Genomic DNA, 23,114 nt, shown 5'->3' with positions numbered 1-23,114 from the left:
CAGTAGAACTGATTGATTTGCTAAACGTGACAGTGGAACACTGTGTTAATTTTATTTTAATTACTTTGAAATAATGTTTTGATGCCATATAAAAGCTATGTGAATTAATAAAGAATAATTACCAGAAGGTGCCTCATGGGTTACTTTTCTGCTTCCTCACTGGTGCAATATTCTATATTCACAATACAATATACAAACAATATTTTACTTCACAGAATATATACCAGATACCTCATTTCTTCTGTAAATCCCAAGTAATTGAGCTGTTCACATTGACAACCTATTTAATCCTGCACTCATTAATAGTGGGAGAGAAGTGGATGGGGGAAAGAACATTTAGTCCCTCTTGGGAAAAATTACATTCATTTATTTTCATTTGAGATATGATGTAGAAATAGAGTGTGTGCACCATAGGCAAGCACGAAAGCAGCACATTAAATGCGTGGTGAAAAATGTCACAAATATCACCCAAAATATCACCCAAATGAAAGAGACTTTTATGCTGTGGGGCAGCATAGGATAAGAATAACATGACATGTCCAGTTTTATTAGCATTGTAGAAGTAGAGGTTGTAGAGGTTTTTCCCCCTGGCTTTAGCGTTCCAGAAACAGATTTCCTATGCACAGCTTTGGTCTTTCTCCTGAAACAGTCTGGGACTGCACTGTCCTGCGGAATGAACAGTGCAAAGATCAGCAGTTTTCAGCTTCATAGCTGTCCATAAAACAAGAATACTGTCCAACCCAATGATGACAAGACATGCTGCACATAAGGCAAGCATTTAGGTCGTTTTTTATGATGTTATGATGTTATTGTGACATGGTAGCGTGGTTGTTAAAAATTTTAAATCATAATTTTGTATGTTCTATCTCATCCTGTGAATAATCGGTTTGTCCTGTATTTCATTTGGCAATTTGAGGTGATACATCTTTGGGTTAAATTTCCCTTTCCTATCATTTAAAGAAATAGAGGTTCTATTTTTTTCGTGTCTTATATTGTATTCACAAGCTTTCAAACAAAACTGAAGGTTTTGAATTGTGTTTTTTCTTTAATCTGAATCGTACAGTGCAGTCTGTAAGTATTTGGACAGTGCACTGGATTTGAAATAGGGCAATGAATATGAGGTTAAAGTGCAGACTTTGTGAGGGTATTTACAGCTACATCAGGTGATTTGTGTAGGAATTACATCCCTTTGTATACATACTCCCCCATTTTAAGGGACCAAAAGTAATTGGGCAGTTTGACTCTCAGCTGTTTCTGATGTTTTGTGTATTAAAGCGCTTCCTTATTAAAGGTATAAGAAGGCTTTTAGTATGTATGTATGTATGTATGTAGAATGTGATTTTAATTGAATACTAATTCTAATATGGTCAGATATAATCATTATTGTATGAGAATCGGACATATTGAAATGAGAGTCGTTTCTCTGGGAGAAATTTATGCAGGCGATGGATTTTGAGTGAGAGCAAAATGTGAGTACTCCAAACTCAATGACTATTACATAGAACATGGCACTAATACCTAGATGCACTGTATATGCATTGATTTAGTATTACAGAGGATTTGGGCTATAGTTGTGTTTGTATGATTGGTTGGAGGGATCCAGATATGTGTTAAGAACAGTGCTGAGGTATTTCATTACATTATTGGCATTTATCTTATCCAGAGTGACGTACAGTTGATTAGCAGGAGACAATCCTCCCCTGGAGCAATGCAGGGTTAAGGGCCTTGCTCAATGGCCCAACGGCTGTGCGTATCTTATTGTGGCTACACTGGGATTTGAACCACCAACCTCGCCTGTCCCAGTCATTTTACCTTAATCACTACACTACAGGCCACCCTATTATGTGGTTACAGTTGAGTGTAGGAATTGCGGTATTTCTGGGATTAGAACAAAAGTTGTCAGTTGTATTATTTGAAAATTTGTGGTTTGAACCTAATTATTGGATAATTTGATGATTACTTATATGTGGGCTGTCTTAGGCATCCACCTGTTGTGATATAATAATGATCTGTTGAACTCTTACCATTACTACACCCTGATGAAATCGTAGTGCTGAAACACATGAAGAGAAGTGTGCAACTTATTCTGAGCACTGCCTGGCATTGCCTCTACTTTCCCTGTGGAAGTACTCACCACTACAACCTGGGTGCCATCTGTTAACCCTCGAACAGAGGTGAGTCACCTGTGGAAATGGTGGATGTGTCCCGTGCTGTTTAGTTTTTTTCCTTTTTCCATTAGGCCCACAGCACACACCTTAGCTTAGGAATCTCTTGGTAAAGTAAGTCTAATTAGGAGCATTACGGTTCGGCCAGCACCTGATAGGCTTAATTTGATGTATACGTTTCCCAGCAGCTAGAGGGATTCGTAACAGTAGTCTTAACTTTCTGTATTCTCCCCTTGTCCTAAGGGTAAAAAATGACCTGCCTTCACTAAACCCCTAAAATAAAGCAGCTTCATTGAATTTCTATTTTTCAAATCTATTTTGCATGAAGAAACAACCCGTCACTCGTCACAAACTTTGTTATCGAATTTCAGGTTGAATGCCTACAAAGTCACTTAGATAAAATTTTTTCTCCATTCTAATGTTTGATGTGAACATTAACTGAAGCTCCTGACCTGTATCTACATGATTGTATTTATTGTACTGCTGCCACACAATTGACTGATTGGATAATTGCATGAATAAGTAGGTGTAATAAAGTAAAAATGTTTCGAATAATGTGCTCGGTGAGTGTATGTATTATATTGTGAATTATCTTCATGCTGCATGTAATAAAGAGTGCCTTACCACAGAATTGGTAATTTCCTCAACAATTTTAGTTCCGCAACAGCAGTTTTCTGACCTGTGCTGACGTACTCTTTAAACTCATGATGATGCCAATCAAAATGTATGTATAGATGTTACGTCGGAAGACAAACTACCTAAGACAAATAACGACAAATATACTGTAATATACTTTCCTATTGGGTTAATTAAGAAAAATATAAAATATTCAGTTCCCTTGGTGAAAGTCAATTAATCAATTAGATAATTGGGTTAAGTGTTGATTACACCACAGTTACAGTGACGGGTGACTCGCAGACAACACCTGAGACTGGCTAATGGCCGTGATTAAATATTTAGTAGCTCTCACTCAATGGACGTAGAGGAGGAGGCAGCCGGGGGGTTGCACACCCCAGCATTAGCACACTGGACCCTGGAGCTGTGGGTCCTCTTAATCAGGATGACCCATGGGGGGAGCATTTACCACTGTGCCTGCCCAGAAAGCAAGTCACTGTGCGGCCAGCCCTGCTGACTTTGGGCCAGAATCGATGCAGATCTGGCTATCTCACTTTGCTATCTAGATAGTGAATTAGAAAATATGCATAAATTATGGGCCAGTTTCACAGTAACAAATTAATCCTAGACCTAGACTAAATTAAATTATGAATGGAGAATCTCCATACAAAACTCAATTTAGGCCAGGACTAAGCTTAATCTATGTCTATGAAACTGGCCTTACATTTCCTATTCATGTAGTATACACACATAGTATAAAGCCATAAAATACAAATTAGAAAAAAAGAGGCCATTTCAGTTGTCATGAGTGAACTTTACCTACTGTTGCGGAAGAGTGAGGTGTTCAGGTAATTTATTACTACTACCATCCTGTAAAACAAAGTACCTATCTGTACAAACACTTCAGGAGTTTATGGTGGTTCTGTGGCAGAAGGTTGTTAGCTCTGATTGCCTCAAAGTTGATAACATAACTTTTCTTGTAAACTTCTGGATTTCCCCCAACCGCTGACTGACGAGGTGCTCTCCAGAGCGATGGCAAATTAATTAAACTCCTTTAAAGCAGTACTCAGCTATCAGGGAATTACAATTGTTTCTGACTGCCACTTCATCCCCATGGCCTCTGCACGTATTCGGAGGAGAGCCGCTTCATCTCTCCGGCTTAAACCTGGAACTGCTGGGAAAAATCTGATTAGAGTCTTACAGTTCCACAGTGGCTGAGGGTCTCCATTACTGCAGATTAAACATCTCTCTCTTTCTTTTTTCTTTCTCTCTCTGCCCCTTTCTCCTCTGCTCCATCAAGGGCAGTAGGCTGGGTCTTTTGGGTACATTTTGCACTGATTCAGAGATGGAGCTTTTTTTTATTTTTTATTATTATTATGATTATAATTCTTATTACAATAGCAGTATTATTTCAACAGTAGCACATTTGGGATATTATCCGGTGAGAACTTCACTTTCCCCTGCAGTAGAAGCAGGAGGGTGCAAGATGATGCTGTTTGATCCTTCTATTCCTCAGTCCTACCATGCGCTCTTTAGTCCACAGGCCCATCGATGCAATATCTTGAAGTAGCACTACAAAGCGCATTCGTCCAAATAAGCATAAGAATTCAAAAGCATTAGAATTGAATTCTGAAACATTTTTATTTTCTTAAATTCATTGGGGGGCTTGGGGGTGGCGGGTGTGAGAATAATATATATTCTGCCTCAGCACTCAGAGTAGGCAGCCTGGCCCTTTGCCTGTGGCTAGCGCCATCATCACATTGAAGGGGTACGCATCTCTGACTGTTCACCCCAAAAAGCCTGTTCTCCCAAAAATTCTGTTCACCCAGAAAGGCCTGTTCACTCAGAAAATCCTGTTCTCCCAGAAAAGACTGTTCACTCAGAAAATCCTGTTCACTCAGAAAATCCTGTTCTCCCAGAAAAGCCTGTTCACTCAGAAAAGCCTGTTCTCCCATAAAATCCTGTTCACTCAGAAAAGCCTGTTTAGTTATTGTGGACAGCCATCAAAGGGTGAGGTGTTCAGGTCATTTATTAATACCAGCATGGGTTGTTACCTCTGATTGCCTCAGAGTTGATAACATTTCTTGTAAACCTCCGGATATCCCCAACCGCTGACTGACGAGCTGCTCTCCAGAGCCACTCTCCAGAGCCCACAAAAGCCTGTTAACCCAGTAAAAGCCTGTTCACCCAGAAAAGCCATTTAAGGGATATTGGCTGTTGGCTAAAATCTACCTTTCCTCAGTGACAGCCAGGGGCTGCTGAGCTGGCCACAGTCATACTGGTGCGGTCAATACCAGTCCGAAGGAAGTGTCACAGCCGTGAAGTGAAGCACAATAGTTTTGGAGGAGAACCTTTTATAAACCAGCTCTGTAATTGATTTTGGTATTTTGTTAATTGCATGTGCAACTGCATCTGCATTTTGCTGACTATTTTAATATGAAACAGCTTGCTTCATTGAAAGCCTGCTACATTTAATTGAACAAAGACTATCTGAGACCACCAACAGGGAATTTGGTGGCTAGTGTAGCATAAATTATTTATTTCATATTTAATTAATTATAGTAATTCATTTCATGATGAAAGGTTGAATTAATCATTCATTTTATTTTAAATCATGAAGTTCATTATTTAAAGGTTAAATAGTTTCATGCAACATTCTATTTTTTAATGTCATGGTTGATTTACTTTTGACCAGTTTTAACCTCCAATAAGGTGTTTCATTGGGCATTCTTTGGTTTGGAAAGGCCTTAATCTGAAGTTTAGTCGGTCTATTTAGTGTAATGTAATTAAAAAGTATATTCCATGCAAATACAGAATAGAGATTTTAAGAATTCCCTTGGAATTCTGATTAATTGATTTCGCAGTTCACAGGGGCGACTGGCAGTTGGAGGGTTGCCAGTTCGGTTCCCCCCTGGGTGTGTTGAAGTGTCCCTGAGCAAGACACCTAACCCCCAAATGCTCCCGACTAGCTGGTTGGTGCCTTGCATGGCAGTCAATTGCCGTTGGTGTGTGTGTGTGTGTGTGTGTGTACGAATGGGTGAATGAGAAGCATCAATTGTACAGCGCTTTGGATTTGCTATAAAAATGCCAACCATTTACCAATATAATAGTCTCATTTGAATCAGTGACTGTCTTTCAGCACAATAAAATATGGAGAAAAAAAACACCCAACTGGTACTATTATTATTGAGTCTGCACTCTATTAGAGCTGCTGTATTCACTGCATACTGTACATATGGTGGTTCTGTATTTAGATTCTTGATTGTAAACAAGGCATTCCATCAAGAGGAAGAGATTTGTTTGAGAGACAGGACAGTATTTACAGTCCAGTGTAATTGAAATACGATGAACATTATCTTAATCTTACCTCACCATTCAGCTTATGTACTGTACATGTGCCTTCTTGGAGCTTTGCAAACACGTGTTTGTATGCTCAGTTTTCTGTTCTGTGTGTGTGTGTGTGTGTGTGTGTGCATGTGTGGGTGCATGTGTATGTGTATTGACAGGAAATAAATCAAGTAACTCAAAGGATTAATAGGCCACTGTCCAGAATATGATCGGAAGCGACAAAGGATTGGGAAAGTGGTCAGTAGATATTGTAATGGAGATCTTTCTTATTTGTTAATATCAAGTCTTTTTTTTAAATGATTTCAAGCAAAGTAGACAAATATAGATAGATACCACTATTTAACCAGGGAATGGCCAAGTGCACAAAGCCAAGTCATTTCAAAGAGGGAAACTGCAAGGGGAATGACGAATGTGAAAAGACACTGGTGTTCATCACAAAAATCCCAAGACTTCACTCATTTGTGAGGACTGACTCAGCCAGTTAACCCTCTCTTTCTCTCATTCACCTAAAGGAGGAGCCACTGTTAATAGTGGGGGTCAAGGAAAACTGCTCTTACGTGGAAAGCTCACTGTCTCCAAAACAGGCACATCAAAAACACCATATCAAAGGCTGTTGTTCAAAGGCTGATACCCCAAACCAGTTAAGCTTCAAATCTTTTCTGACCACTCAGAACTGAAGGCCTTCTCTGCCCAAAACGTCCATGCTATTACCAGAAAGTCTATATAGGACCTAAGCTGACAGTGTTCTATTTCTAAGCTAGTTCTTTATGCTATGTCCTTGAGTGTTGCACTTGTTCTTTCAGTGCTATAATTTCAGTATTTGTTTGAGGGTTTCATTTACTGTGAGAAACTGAGTACTTCCTTCTGATGTTGATATCTGAGTTTACAGTATTTGCTGATAATCCGATATACTCCCTTTTTAGTGTTCAAATATTAGCTTTGAAGGAAAAGCAAACAGCATTTTCATTCAGACGCTAACAATGTTGCCATTTAAACAAGTCTATTCTGATCACACCTGCACACCTCCGCTTCCCAGGCGATCCATGACATTTCATTCTTCTGTTTTGGGAGCTAAAGAAAATCCATCTGTGGGGACAGGGGTAAGTAGGACACTTGGGTTCCCTTTCTTGCGGTGTCTGGCCTGCTGTCCCTGCCAGCCTCTACTTGCGGTATTCAGCTGGTCCTCCATGCCAGAAGCAGGGTGTGTAGAGGCTCCTCACAGTGCAGGGAGGAGCCAAAGAGTAAAGCTGTCGATGACCCAGACGAGTACCACAGCAAAATAATTTGGCAACCGACATTTGGCTTAGTTTAAGCCAAAAAACAAGAAAATGAAACCCCTCGAGCGGCGATCTGATCTCACAGTAACTCTGGCGATGGCAGAGGTATCGGGTGAACCAAGAAATCAGGCCGCAACATTACCCTGGGCCGCTTGTCCCATCAAAGGCTTGTGGGACGGTTATTATGATGCAGATGGAGAGTGGAGATGATGGCTTTGCCACTTTCCCAGGGCCCCGCTCTGATCACAGTTCCCAGGATGCACAATCACCCTCTTATCTGGAGGTCTGTCCATCCACACCCACTACACTGACCTCTGATCAGTTGATAAACAAATTGACCAAAAACTCTTTGGGAACAAATGTATTCCTTAACTTTCATTTCACATAAAGAAGCAGTCTGTTTATAGAAGAGTTACTGGGTATTATTGAATCAGTTTTTAGGCTAAATCTGTCTTTCTGAGTCCTGAGTCACTGTGGTCATTAAAGGGCCCATGACTAGGAGGTTCCCTGGTGTCCTGGCTCTTTCAACCTGCCAGCTAATCATCCCACCATTAAATTGGCAAAAGCATTGTTCTCTCCCTCTCCACATTGGCTGGTGTATGGTGAGCGTTCTGCCGCAAGATTGCAGCTGTGCATCACCCAGGTGGGTGCTACTCATTGGCGGTGGTTGAGGCGAGCTTCCCCCTCATCAAAAGACATTACCATACCAGCCAGCTGAAACATTTGCTCCCAGGGCAATGCTAGCATCTCCCATGGGCCTGTTAGCCACTGTCAAGGAATTCAGAAAAATGTTTTGAATTAGATGGCACTAAATGGCTTCAAAATGAGATAGATCTTTAGTAGTTCTGCATATCATCCTCACTGTGGTTGTTAAGAAGTTTGTGATCTGGGAAATGCACAGTATAGTTTTACCTATTATGCTTTTGTGTCTCAGTATTTCATTGCAAACAACGAAAGGAGAACAGAAAGGAGAACTGAATTTTTGCATTTTCACCGAGATGTTTTGTACTTTTACGCACATTTATAATGTATAATAAATAATAATTTATTTATACCTTGATTAGTAAAATACATTTACCATGAATATACTGTGTTCATGAAAAAAACACACTTGCATTTATTCATGAGTGAAAAGTAAAGGAAAGGTAAGGGCAAATAGCAATACCCCAGCTGGCCTTACAGTGCCCACACTGTTAGCATTTAATCTTCAAAATCTCCCCAGGATTTTAAGTGTGCAAACTCTCCTGCTTACAGAGATTACAGTAGGTGTTGTGTTTCAATGCTCAGGTAGCTTTTCAGCATGGTTGGGGATTTCAATCTACCTGTCATCACCTGAAACGGACTTTCACCCACTCCCTTCATCCTATCAGACTGGACTGTGCCAGAAAAGAATCGGGTCATCTAATTTCAGTGAGCAAGGAGAGGGATGTGTGTGTGAGAGAGAGGGGGAGAGGGGGGAGAGAGAGAGAGACAGAGAGAGAGAGAGGGAGAGAGCGTCATTAGAAATAGCACCTTGGCATTAGATAACCCCTTCAAGCAGATGCAAAATCTGGGCAATTCTCACCTATTTACTGTATGCTTTCTATTTAAGGCTTTTCAATTTCGGATGTGGGCATCACAGAGACCTGGAAATGGATTAAATGAAGCAAGACACTTCGATTTACCATAGCAATATATGTATATAGTATTAATGTTTTGGAGATGTTTTGCTGCCAGTGGTCTAGGGGCACTATTTAAGATCAATGGCACAATTAAACAAGGTACCAGGAAATCTTGGCAGAAAATCTGATACTAAGTCTTGGTGGTAGGTAGATTGTCCATTAGGACAATGACTCAAATCATACATACATCAACATCCACACAGAAATGGTAAAGTAAAAAGAACAACAATGTTTTGCAATGGCCATCCGATGAAAAACCTATGGTCTGAACTGAAGAGGGGGCTATCTCAAAGATATCAATGATTCTGACAAGTTATGCATGGTCCAAAATCCCTTCAAATGTGTTCTCCAACCTTTTCACAAATTATCAGAAAAGACTCATGGCTGTTATCTTTGCCAGAGGTGTTTGGACAATGTATTAAACCAGGCCTGCCAATAATTATGTAACCTTGTTTTTGGGGAAATGGATTTTATACTGTAAAGTAATGTAAGAAATGTAACCAACCCCAAATTGTTGTTGAAAGGATTTGCATTTTTTCTGTGAACTTCATACCTTCTTTAATATCAAATGACTTTGTCACTTTTTTACTGTGCCTGTCTCTAAGCAGTTCTCCTGCCGTTTCTTTTGGGATGTACTGACCCTCTTCACCCTTCTCTTCTTTGTGTCCCAGGTGAGCTGTGGAGGATGCCTGGGAAGAAGGCCTTCCTGGCTCTCCTGGCATTGAGCAGTGTGAGTCTCTTCCTGCACCATCGAGGACACTTCTCCTGGTAAGAGTCTCTGGAGCATGGACAGGAAGCAGTGTGGTCCCAGCTGTGCATGGAGTTAATAACATATAATACTCCCAGCAGAAAACTCATCAATAAACAATGTGTTATGTAATATGTTTTAATATAATAACAAGTGCCTTGGGTAACAAAACCATGTTGCAATATAAAATATTTACAAAAATATGATTTATTTGTGTTCCTTAAATGTTCCTTGCATTGTAGGTTTCAGCATAGTAGAATAGTATATAGTATATGGTTCTTGTGATTAAGACCAGTGAATCATGTCCCCTACAGGGTACAAGAATAGCCAGGTCTTAGGAGGCTATGTAAAAAATATAAGCTATGCAAGTCAACTCTGGTTAAGGGCATCTGCAAAGCCAATAACTAATTCAATACGTTAAACTCCAGACTCATAGTCCTTCTGGTTGTGGGGAGAGCTCAAAAAATAAATAAATGAATGTATATATATATATTTTAATTTTTACATTACATTATTGGCATTTGGCAGACACTCTTATCCAGAGTGACGTACAATTGATTAGACTAAGCAGGAGACAATCCTCCCCTGGAGCAATGCAGGGTTAAGGGCCTTGCTCAAGGGCCCAACGGCTGTGCGGATCTTATAGTGGCTACACCGGGATTAAAACCACCGACCTTGCGTGTCCCAGTCCTTTACCTTAACCACAACTACAGGCCGCCCGCCTAAAATTTTTGTCTCTTTTGCTGCAGGACTATGAAGGTCTTCCACCTGGATTCACTGCCCACACACCCGTCCCCCACCCAGAAACCCAAGCACACCAGCGTGGCCTTCCTGAAGACGCACAAGACGGCAAGCAGCACCATGCAGAACCTGATGTTCCGCTTCGCCGAGCGCCACAACCTGACCGTGGCCCTGCCCTATCAGATGTGCGGCCACCAGTTCTGCTACCCCAGCTCATTCAACGCCCGCTTCGTGCACCCGCACACCCTTCCCCCGCACATCATCACCAGCCACATGCGTTTCAACCTCTCTGAGCTGCGCCGCCTAATGCCCAACGACACCGTGTACGTCACCGTCCTCAGGGAGCCAGCCTCCATGTTCGAGTCCCTCTTCAGCTACTACAACCAGGACTGCCAGAGCTTCAAACGCGTCCCCAATGGCTCCTTGGAGGCCTTCCTGGCCCACCCCACCCGCTACTACCGCCCGGAGGAGAAGGACTCTGTGTACGCCCACAACACGCTGACCTTTGACCTGGGAGGGGACAGGGACCGGCCGTCCTCGGACGTCGAGTACGCGAGACACTTCATCGAGGAGATCGAGCGCGAGTTCTCGCTGGTGATGATCTCGGAGTACTTTGACGAGTCGCTGGTGCTGCTGCGCCACCTGCTGGCCTGGGACCTGGAGGACATGCTGTACGTGAAGCTCAACATGCGCGCATCCAGGACGAAGCTGAGCAGCGGGCTGCCGGCGCAGGTCCGCGCCTGGAACGCGCTGGATGCGCGGCTCTACGACCACTTCAACGCGTCGCTGTGGCGGCAGCTGGCCACGCTGGGGCCGGGACACGTGGCCAGGGAGGTGGGCTTGCTGCAGGCGGCGCGGGAGAGGGCGGTGCTGGGCTGTTTCGGGGGCCAGTTCCCCCGGGTCCGCTCCGGCACCCTGATCAAAAACAAAGAGCTGCGGCCCTGGCAGCCCAACTCCAAGGTGGACATCGTGGGGTACGAACTGCCGCTCAACGCCTCCCGCCCCACGGCGGGAGCTGGCGGGATGTCCCAGGATGTCTGTCTGAAGCTCATCATGCCGGAGGTGCAGTACACCCGTGTTCTGCTCCGATCCCAGTCCCTGCTCTACCGAAAGAAGTACGCCCTGCGCTTCACCCCACCTGTCCGTTCCCCTGGGCCTCACCTCCTCTCACCTCCGCCATCCTCCCGAAACAGCTCCTCCAGTCCCCACTCGCCGCCTGCTCCTGCTGTCACTCTGAGCCCAGCCGTGAAGGACAAGCCCCGCCCGTCGCCCATGCAGCCATCTTAGGCCTGGTTTGGTGGTTCCACCACCCGCTCAACCTCATGGGAAGCTTCTTGTCCCTGAACACTATGACAGGCCATACAAGGGAACTGTGCCACCCTTGTCTTGTTGGCTGGTCAAAGTTCACTCCAAAGACTGCTGTGGTACTCCCTGCACACCGCTGCTCCCCCTGGCCTGAGCTCGCTGGCGCCACAGCGGAGACTGAAGCTTTGCTCACCACTGGTGATATATCCCAGCATTCTCTGTACTTCCCTTTCCTCTAAACCACGTGACAAAGGCCACTCAGGGAGCTTCTAACCTGGTGAAAGTAAATCCTTCTCTTAACCACCGTCAAGTTCAGAGAATGTAGTGCGCAGTTCTGTCGGATAGCATTTGTATTAACAAGCAGCCTCACTGTTTTACCCAGGTCACATTGCACATAGACTCCTGGTTGTGACAAAGCAGAAGTCATCAACAGTAGGTGGTGGCTGATGAACATCTAGGGCTAGCAGTGTAGGGTAAGATTCAGAGGCTTAATGAGTATGCTGAATGGGCAGAGCTAATGTGTTATCGGTGATTCCAACCAATCATAGTGTTTTGCTGTGGGGAACAAGAGACCTTTAATTTCAAACATGTCTGTGATTCACAGACTGTGGTGGCCTCATTGTGTCTTTGGCATTCAGGAAGCCTCAACAGCCCTCTATCTGGCATTGCTGTAACACGGCTGACAGTATCAGTGAAGTGAAAATATCTATAAATAATAAATGACATGGACTGATTTATATTTGGGCGGCACGGATGGTGCAGTGGGTAGCACTGCCGCCTCACAGCAAGGAGGTCCTGGGTTCGAATCCCCGTCAGCCGGGGCCTCTCTGTGCGGAGTTTGCATGTTCTCCCCGTGTCTGCGTGGGTTTCCTCCGGGTACTCCGGTTTCCTCCCACAGTCCAAAGACATGCACGTTAGGCTGATTGGAGAGTCTAAATTGCCCGTAGGTATGAGTGTGTGAGTGAATGGTGTGTGTGCCCTGAGATAGACTGGCGACCTGTCCAGGGTGTATTCCTGCCTTTCGCCCAATGTGTGCTGGGATAGGCTCCAGCCCCCCTGCGACCCTGATCAGGATAAGTGGGTTCAGATAATGGATGGATGGATGGATGATTTATATTTGAAGGAGGATCTTCACATTATCTCATGAGGCCATGGATTGCTTGTCTTTATATGGATTAAAGCTGTATATGACCCAACAGGTGTGTGAACAGAATCAATGAGAATGAAATGAAAATTATAGGTCACAGCTGTCCACCAAAAAAAGAACAGCAGATAATTAATTATACGTATCCTTTTTTTAAGACATTCCCTTTTTTCACTTCTCTGAATGTTAGAAAATTCAGAAGGCCACAAGAAGGATTCCAATGACTGATGTCATTATCCGATGCCTTCAGGAGACGGATTTAGGAAAAGTAGGTTCTCTGTTATTTATTTTATTTTTTATTGTGGAAAACTGAGATCTGTTGTTGCAATGACATCCTGTCCTGAATCTTGATGGGTTTATTATTATTGGGAAACTATGTGAAAAGGTACCTTAAACTGCACTTACAGGGGAACAGAGGCTATAACCCTTTCAGGTGTAAGATCACAAATATCTAAAAACGAACATTCTAATGCTGTAACAAATCACTCCAGGTAATTGAGTTCTCGAACACTGATTTAGAATTTTCAAAAAACCTACTCTTCAAAGTGTGACTCATAGACCTCTTGTCTACTAGTCCAGATCCATTCTGCCTCCAGTAACCCAGTGATTCATACAGCTTTTACAGTTGATATAGTTCCCAGTGGAAATTTGCCTTTAGTAGAGGCACCATAAACAGCAGGAGGAATGACAGAAACATCACCATTCCCTTCTTAATAAAAACCTAAGCAATAAAGATGCCACGCAAAGTGGCCATTTTCTCTGTGGAAGGCCTGTGTGAATGAGGCCTTTGTCAAGAAGGGAAAAAGGGAACTAGTTGTTAACATCTTTTATAAATGTCAATCATTAAAATAAAAGTCTACTGTAAGTCTGCAACAATTATTGTTGGTGCCAGACAGGGTGGTTTGTCTCAGAAACTGCTGATCTCCTGGGTTTTTAGAATTTGCAGTCTCTAGAGTTTGCAGAGACTGGTGCGAAAAACAAAAAACATCCAGTGAGCAGCAGTTCTGCAGGCAGAAATGTGTTGTTAATGAGAGAGGTCAGAGGAGGGGCCAGACTGGTCAAAGGGAAGTGACAGTAACCCAAATAACCACACATTACAACAGTGGTATGCTGAAGAGCATCTCTGAACACACAACGTGTCAAACCTCTAATTGGATAGCCTAAAGCAGCAGAAGACTTAATAAGTAAACAAATTTAAATAAATCTAATAAATACCCAATAAAGTGCTCACTGTATGTACTGTATATTCTTCTCAGAGTAAAATGTGCATGATACAAGTGGACTTAACACTGATTATTTTGCATTGTAGAGAAGCTGTGGTTTGAGGCCTGTAGGTAGGTTGTATTACTTGGGCTTATGGAATTAATGTGTTCATAAACCTGCACTGCTCTGCTGATTGAACAGCTGCTCTGCTTTGTGAGACGGCTGAGGTAATGTACTACGCTGGGGCTAGTGTGTTATCCTTTCATTTATGGTGTTTGAGAGCTTAAAAGAAAAACAGGTTGTATATTTAACACAAAGAGCACACACAAAGCACAGCTATCCCAGAGTGACAACCCCACAATTATCAGCTGAATTGAGCTGATCTAATAGCTTGATCTGCTTGAACCAGCATTGCCCAGCTTGGACCAGCAATAGACCAGCATTCACCAGCTTGGAACTTTTTCTTTCAGCACTTAACACCCAAAATAAGCAATAAATAAATAAATGTTTAGGCTGAAACTGGACTCATTATGCATCGCAGCTTTCAAAAATGTTTATGTTTATGTTAATGTTTTTATTGTGGAAGTGGACTTTTTTTGAAATGGGTTAGTCACATAAATTATAAAACATAATCATGATGTGCACCATCATCTACATTTTTTATTTCATAGAGACACAGAAATCAAATCAAATGTATTTGTATAACACATTTTACAAGCATTTATCACAATATGCTGTACAGTAACCTTCCCTAAGAGCAAGAGAGTGGCAAACTCATGTGGCAAACACATAGAAGCCTTAGGAGGAACCAGACTGGGAGGGGTGGGCCCATTCTCCTCTGGTAGGCTCAGTGTGTGGTTGATAATGACCGACATGGTCCATCAATCAAGTATAGACTTATTCATATATGAAAGTGTTGACCATGGCCCATAATGTCGGCAAATTCTGGTGTAAAATCCATCTTGACCAGCTTGTTTGCAAAACATAGCTTGAGCTGGTCAAACAATGTTAAGTATGGAGCTGGTCTGAACTGGTCAACCAGCTCCCGGCTATTTCAAAACCTAGCTCCAGCTATTTTTTTTCAGCACGGAAGCCCTCCATCATGTTGTTTAAGACCAGGTCTCAGCAATTCCCAGATGCTTTCTGAGCTGTAGACAGAATCATGAGACTAGATGGGTGTATAATGGTCAGCTCTTGTCATTAAACTTTAAAAATAGTCTCTGTAACTTTCTACCTCATTCTACTGAGACTCAGTGACAGCTATGAAGTTCCAGTGGCATCACAAGAAATTTGAAGGGAATAAGTTCATGTCTATTTAAAACAGATTTAAAAGCGTTCCTCTTGGGTCTCTGTGAATTCAGTGCAGAGATTAACTTGCATTACATTTCGGATATCACCTGTAAGCACATTTTAGGCGTTATGTTGTGCAAAGGGATTTAATCATTCTACAACACCTTTTTCCTACATTGTGTGTGGTATGTAATAGTTGTATTTGGCATCCTGTTCTGATCTGTGCATCAGGTTTGAAAAATCATTGCGGCAGACAATCAAAGCAAGAGGACTCTTAAAACTCCTGTGAAGTATATTTTGCTACATTTCACGTAGCTGTATATTCACAGAGACAGGTAGCTACATTTCACATAGACTTAGCTGGCTCAGTTATGATTAGAGGTCACATATACCTACCTCATGAAGGTGCACAGTTCTCATATTTTTACGTATCGGTGACTCCAGAATCAACTACTCAACAGGGGCTTCCTCTGAAAGACTGGTCTTGTCAAGCTTGTGTGCAAAATGAAGTGAAGGAAAATGCATTGAAAGTGAGGCAATGAGCAGATGTACAGTATGGCTGAACTGTGAATTTGGGGGGTTGAGCAGGGTAATATAGGCAATATAATCGGGAGTGATATATGGCTGAACTGTGAATTTTGATAAATCTGGGCAGAATGTTTTTTCTTTTCTTTTTTTTTTTCATTTTGAACAGCATCGTTTTTTCATTAAGGTGTCCAATGTAACAAAATTTGCTCAAGAAGAAATAAAAATGTGCTTTTAAAACCTTGTGCTGGTTTCTAGTTATTTTCAAAATGTCAATATTTCATTTTATACATTCTTCTCTAGCTGAAACATAGCAGTCAGAAGCATAATTAACCCCTGTGTTGTCTTAAGGGCAAAAAATGATCTTTTTTCAACTTGAAATTTGGATGACAAATTTGTGATGCGTGACAGGTTGTTTCTTCATGCAAAATAGATTTGAAAACTATAAATTCAATTAAGCTGCTTTATTTTAAGGGTTTAGTGAATGCGGGATATTTTTTACCCTTAGGACAATGCTCAGGATTCAAATTCAGTGTAATTTGACTTTTTACACTCACCATTTTGTTTGTTGATATACATTACATTACATTACATTACATTAATGGCATTTGGCAGACGCTCTTATCCAGAGCGACGTACAGTTGATTAGACTAAACAGGAGACAATCCTCCCCTGGAGCGATGCAGGGTTAAGGGCCTTGCTCAAGGATGGATATACAGTATAGCCAGGGTTGGGGTTGTCTCCTGTACAGCTTCCCTGTTACATGAAACAAATTGGTTAAATAGAATAAAATAATGACCACAAACCATCAAGATTGCCCTTAATTGTGTTATGAATCTTTTTATTTATTTGTTTCCTCTGAGGTTCCAGGCACCCCCACCCCCTCACTCTCCTCCCCTGCACCACTGGGAGGCTCTGCCTACCAGGGTCAGGCAGATGTGGTAGGCAGTAGCTTCAGGCACAGGGAGGAGGAAAGAATACAGAGTTTATATTTATCTCACCAATCCAAGCATGCGAAGAGGTCCATGCTCCATGTCAGAATACATAAACTCACAGGCTCTACAGGATGCTCACACTGGGGCACTGGAGGCAGAGATACACACATATGTACATGCCAAAGCAGAGAGAGAGAGAGAGAGAGAGGGAGGGAGGGAAAGATGCAGCAGGAGAAAGTGAGAGAATGACTGCAAGAATCCAAGACAGACGTGAGCAGTGAATGTTTGGTGTAAAAGCAGCACCTTTAACTTGAATGGAGTGCGTGTGGTCTGTGTTGGACTTACTGTAGTTTCTCAAGTTGGTATGGCAGTTACAGTGTATCAGGCTTATCTACTTTGTGTACTGGACATATGTTCATGGCCTTACAACCAATCATATATTAACTGTACTTTATCTGATGTGTTCAGTTGTTTGTTGTATGACCTTGATATGCGCTGTTTTGTGTGACGCTTTGGATAAGAGTGTCTGCAACAAAAAACGTCATTACATTACATTATTGGCATTTGGCAGACCCTCTTATCCAGAGTGACGTACAGTTGATTAGACTAAGCAGGAGACAATCCTCCCCTGGAGCAATGCTGGGTTAAGGGCCTAACGGCTGTGCGGATCTTATTGTGGCTACACCGGGATTAGAACCACCGACCTTGCGTGTCCCTGTCATGTACATTAGCCACTACACAACAGGCCGCCCCATGGAAGAGGTAAATCCTGAATACTGATAACAAGGGCACAATATCAAACAGTGGAGAAAGGGAGAATACACTGTGAGAGGTTTGCACACCTCAAGTTTCTCCTCGCACCCAATTCCCACCATCGTGCTGGTGTATGCGCTCGCACTCATCTCCTAGTCTCCTCGTTATGCAACATTTTATTTCTTATTAACACCCGGGGAAGATGGAAGTTTAGGGGGAAGTTTAATTTCTTATTAAACTTCCCCCTATAGCCAAACCCCTCCAGACTGAACCGACATTTGAACAGTGTTTTGTGTCCACCACAGTACGCGTCTCTAACAGTGCGGTGTGTTCATATGCAGGGGCACACAGACCATTTACCAGGATGACTTGATATTCATATGATGTATAAGCATTAAAGGAGTGAGCAAATAACCCACTGAGAAGGTATCGAAGACCAATTCGCTCTAGTTCTCAAACCAAGTATCCAGTGTGCATTGAATACTCAATCGTCCATCCATGTTTAACCAAATTACCACTGATTTCATGAAGCGGACACAAGGAGAGAGCAAGAAGAGAGATGGGGGGTGCCCGTGCTGATCAGGGCTTAGGCGTGGAGGGGGTTGGGGTGTGCGGGGGACCTTTGAGTAAGGATAACCATCACTCAAGGCTCTGGAGAGAAAGGGCCTGGTCCTTGGAGTATCTCACTTTACACAAAGAAAACAGCTTTGTTGTCGATAACGTTGATACATCAACCTGCCAGTGGGATCAGAACTAAGTCGTCCTATTGGACACCGGTCTGCATTCAGAGCCTCCTTTCTCTCCATATCTCTCCTTGCCTCTTGTCCAGGCACAGTCCACTCACACAGCGGTAACCAGAACCGCAGCTAAAAGCTAACTATCGATATTGAATTATTAGGTTGGAGATTGTTTAGCTGCTCAATGGGGTTGAGAGTGGGTGAAAAAGGAGGGTCTTGAAGAGACACTGTTATATGTGTATGTCAGTGTGTAATCGGACTCTCTCGGTCACATTAATGGACTCTTTCATTTTCTCCGCACTCAATCCATCCATTATTGCAGCTATTCTTTCAGTAGCCGGTCCCCAGAGTGATGTGAATTTACTTACCCCATCTGAATGGGGAGAGCCCCCTTTTACCTTCTTTCTTATGGATGTCTGCCTCGTCTTCCAGAGTCACCCCCCCCCCCCCCCCGCCCCCAACCCCCCTGCCCGTGCTGTTGAACGAAACGCTCTGTTCTTGCGGGCATAGAGAGGGCAGGTATAGAAGATGCGCCGGACGGCTTGCATGGCACATCTTTCGCAAGTGCCACTTAGTGCCAGTAAAAGCAGCTAATTACACAAAACATTTCACCTAGCTTCTTGGGTGTACACGGACACTGCTGATTTTAAGGTGACAACACGAGCAAGCAGAACCTGGAGACTTCTGTGATCAAGGATCTTTGCGCTGAATACATATGGCACAAGCAAAGGCAAACAAAGCCAATGAATGATATAATGTTTCAGGTGCCTAGGTCCTGACACTTCAGGGGTACACTCCTGCACTGTCTTCAAAAAGAACGGCACCCCAAATTGCCCTCATTGCCCCCTTACCCCTTCCCTTTATGTGGCCCTGGGTGTGACATGTTGTGGACATCGCCTCTGGGGTGGAGCTGATGCAGGGCAGGGGTTATTCTGTTCTGTTTTGTGTGCTGGTGTGTGTGATGTGTGTTTGCAGGGTGTGTTCTGAGTGGCGTAAAGCTCGTTCGCGGGCGGCAGCGCAGAGCAGGAGGGAGCAGGAGGGGGGATTGTTTGGGGAGCTGCTGAGGAGGCTCCCCATGCCCCCGACGGTCCTCGCTCATTTGGACAAGGCCTCTGTCATCAGGCTCACACTCAGCTACCTGCGTCTGCGCCCTGCTGGGCACTCCTGACTGTGCGCTGAACACCACTCACTGGAGTTTATTTCACATCACCAGTGTTTTTCCACGCACTGGAGTTTATTTCACATCATTAGTGTTTTTCCACTCACTGGAGTTTATTTCACATCACCAGTGTTTTTCCTCACACTGGGGAGTTTGGGACCTCACTTGTTTGCTTTCTGGGGGTTCAGACTTGATTATTTTGCTTGATTATAATTTTCAGTTGCCTTTCCTCTGTAACACAGTACAAATAACATTTTATTGAATTGAATTGAATACAAGTTGCTCACAGATGTGCTCCCTAAAAAGGGAAGTCTGAATTTCACTGAATACGGCTGTATCCCCTGCCAAAATCCAGTGTGAGGCCAGGGATTCAAGAAGCTGAAGCAGATGACCGTGCCAGTACAGAGGCCCTCAGCATCCTGGATTCAGATTACATTACCCCAACTCCACGGGTGATGTCACCTTCACTGAAAACAAATGAGTGCAAATGGGCCTCTTCACTGCGGCACAGACAGCCCAAGCCCCCCTCCCTGCATCCCTGTGGAACACATAGACCCCCAGAACTGAGAAAGTCTCATTTTCACCCCCCCCCCCCTCTCATGGGGTTCCTCCAGGAACAAGCAGCTGAGATCATTTTCTTGGATGAAGCATACGCATACGCACAAGCACACATGGACTCACACAAACAAACACAATTTGTATGCACATGCAGACATACACACACACGCGCACACACAATTGGGAGGATGAATGCCAATCAAGATTGAACTACTAATATAGCAATTGTTGAGTCACATGTACGTTCAAGACGTAACCCAATTTTCTGAGTGTCCTGAGTATGATAAATGCAAAAATAATGGAAGAGATTGTAAAGTTGGTTTTTACTGTACTTATTTTGGAGCTACCCCATACTGCTGTCATTCCAGTTGTCTGCAAAAAAACTGCAAATAATAAACCACCCCAAAACGAATCCATCCTTCAAAGGAGACTCTTGCTTGTAGTGGCTGAGGTATCTCCAGACTGATTTTAGCTACAGGCTTACCTATTGACATTCAGATAAGCACAGCAATGAACACAGTGCCTTTCTTCCTTCTGAACAACAGTACGCCAAATTCTGTGCAAATGAATACCTGTGGCATACTTATGGCAGGCCACTTTCAAATAATAATTGTTTTTTCTTTGTTGTTTTCATTCTTAAATTTCCTTAGAATTATTAAAATGTTACAGCCAGAAAATTCTTGTCTTTCATTATTATTCAAACCCTAAACAAATATAAAGAAAATAGAGAAAATAAATAGAAAAGGTAGATTAAACAGACATTAATCATGAATACTTTCGGAATGAATTTAAATGACAGTCCAGACCATCACACCCTGTCAACGGTAAACATCCCAGCAGCAGTAATATGTGACAGACGTTCTCATCTCTGTGAGTCACATTGGATAATGTCAGCAAAGCTATTGATAAATAACTGTAATTAACAAAAGTAGATTTCACACTTCAAATTCATTTGTGAAGCTACAATGCATGTGTTATGAAGTTATCATGTCAGACAATAAAAAATGATATAACTGTATACATTAAGTTTTTTTGTTTAGAAGCTATCAATATCAATCCTTTTTTATTACAGCACAAATATTTAATATAGAAATTAGGAATTCAAATCACACTACAAGTCAATAGAGAAATGCACATTTGTCATATAAATTACAGCTATTACAGCTGTCATCCAAAGTGACTTGCAAATATGAGACATTCCTCAACTAACCAGACTCTACACTCGACACTCTGGTGACACCTACTGGCAATAGCGTGAAAATAAGAGCAGATAGAACTGAACACAGGACTCAAGCATAAACTTCTAAAAAACTTATTCAAAAAGAATATTGCATGAGCTGACAAAAAAATAGGTGGTGAAAAAAGTATGTTTTGATCGAAGAATGACCATCTGCACGTTACCTCAACAAGCAACGTTCTTTGTATCATTAACTAGCCACTTTACTACAACCGGTATTGGACAATGATATCAAATGTAGTTCATTTTCCTCAGGTAGCCTTGGAATCAAGCAACTTTATGTCTACATAGCTTCCCATTTTTCTCACTAAAGCATACATTTTAATCAGTTGTTGGTTGACAATGAAATAAATACATAAATGTGCTTTCATTTATTGGAAATGAAATTCTCAGAGTAAAAAACTATGCTTGCATTCAATACAGGAGTACATTGTGCATAATCACTCATATACCTGGATATATAGTGGTACTGGGCTCTTGACTGCGTAGAAAATTAATAGACAAAATTGATAGACTCTGCACTTGCATTAAAAGGGTCATCTGATGATGTTTGGGGTGCACAGAGCTTTTCAGTGGTATAGTCAGTGATGGCCCCTGAAAGAGATTATAGCGCCTAAGTTGGATTTATGTGAAAATTGTCTTGTCTTGATGATTTTTTTATTCAAAATGTTATTTTATCCATATAGATTTGCACTTATGTGGAAATGCTGATCCACGTTATGTTCAAACGTAGATTTTCAAGTTCTTAAGTATTTTCCCTCGAGCAAGGAGAATAACCACCATCATTAAATCAGGGGACGATTAGGTGGCAGGTCGGGAGAGGTTTGGAAGTTTGCCTGGATACCGGGGAACCACTTACTCCTGTGCAATGAGTGTCATCAGATCTATAATGACGACAGCTAGGCAAAGCATTGGTTTAACGTCTCATCCAAAAGATGGCGTCTCCTACAGCACAATGTACCTTTTACTGCACAAGGATTTATTTGACCAGAGGGAAGACCGCCCCCCACTGGCCCAGCAGCACTGCTTCCAGCAACAATTTACTTCCTACAGAGAGGACCAGGGCCACCCGATTGGTTCACTTAGATTAATGCACATATCTATTTTTTTCCCCAGAAGGTCCTCTGTAAGCAACTGATTGCTAATTTCAAAATATTATTATTTTAACTGAAAAGTGAAAAGTGAACATGGATGGAACCAGGGGCACCACCAGTGATTTTGGGCCCCAAGAAAAGATCACATAAAGGACCCCATCACAATTGAATGAAGTTATACATGACCCTACTATCCTACTGCATTAATTATTATGCAGCGTAACTGTTCTCTCATTTTATGTGTTTCCCACAGCATCAAAAAAAAAAAACTTCGCATCGTCTGTATAAGATTTTAAACTACTGTCCCATGTCCACGTTTTCTAAGTAATGGGACTGAATTTAAAATTTGAGCATAAACATCACTGCCAATCATCTGTGCTTAATTAGCGGTAGTACGTAAATGATTAGATGGCCAGGGTGTAGATGCAATTGGAATAATTGTTTGACATATGATCTGCATTAACTTCTTGTTGGTGGAGGATTGAAATACAAGCAAAAGACTAAATAACACAGACCCAAACAGGTACTTATAGGATTATCCTAAAAAACAATCATCATAAGTCAAATACATAATTGTTTTGGATTTTCTAAGCTTTAATGAGCTGTTGTTTTCATTTCT

General features: G+C 42.4%; 1 protein-coding gene across 1 annotated transcript; it reads left to right on the top strand.

Moving 5' to 3' along the window:
* Positions 1 to 9,751: 9,751 nt before the first annotated feature.
* Positions 9,752 to 11,842, top strand: LOC133133259 (galactose-3-O-sulfotransferase 3-like). Its single transcript, XM_061249360.1, has 2 exons — positions 9,752 to 9,834; positions 10,564 to 11,842. The coding sequence occupies exons 1-2, from the start codon at positions 9,752 to 9,754 to the stop codon at positions 11,840 to 11,842; spliced, it is 1,362 nt and encodes a 453-aa protein (XP_061105344.1).
* Positions 11,843 to 23,114: the final 11,272 nt, after the last annotated feature.

This window comes from Conger conger, chromosome 7 (assembly GCF_963514075.1).
Source record: "Conger conger chromosome 7, fConCon1.1, whole genome shotgun sequence".
NCBI lineage: Eukaryota > Metazoa > Chordata > Actinopteri > Anguilliformes > Congridae > Conger > Conger conger.
Note: the sequence above shows the minus strand (reverse complement) of the source record. Positions and strands in the feature narration are given on the sequence as shown.

Bases quoted from the DNA above. Each gene is read 5' to 3' on its own strand.
- LOC133133259 (XM_061249360.1), top strand. From the start codon at position 9,752: ATGCCTGGGAAGAAGGCCTTCCTGGCTCTCCTGGCATTGAGCAGTGTG. The intron at 9,835-10,563 runs GTAAGAGTCTCT...CTTTTGCTGCAG, and splicing joins CATCGAGGACACTTCTCCTG to GACTATGAAGGTCTTCCACC.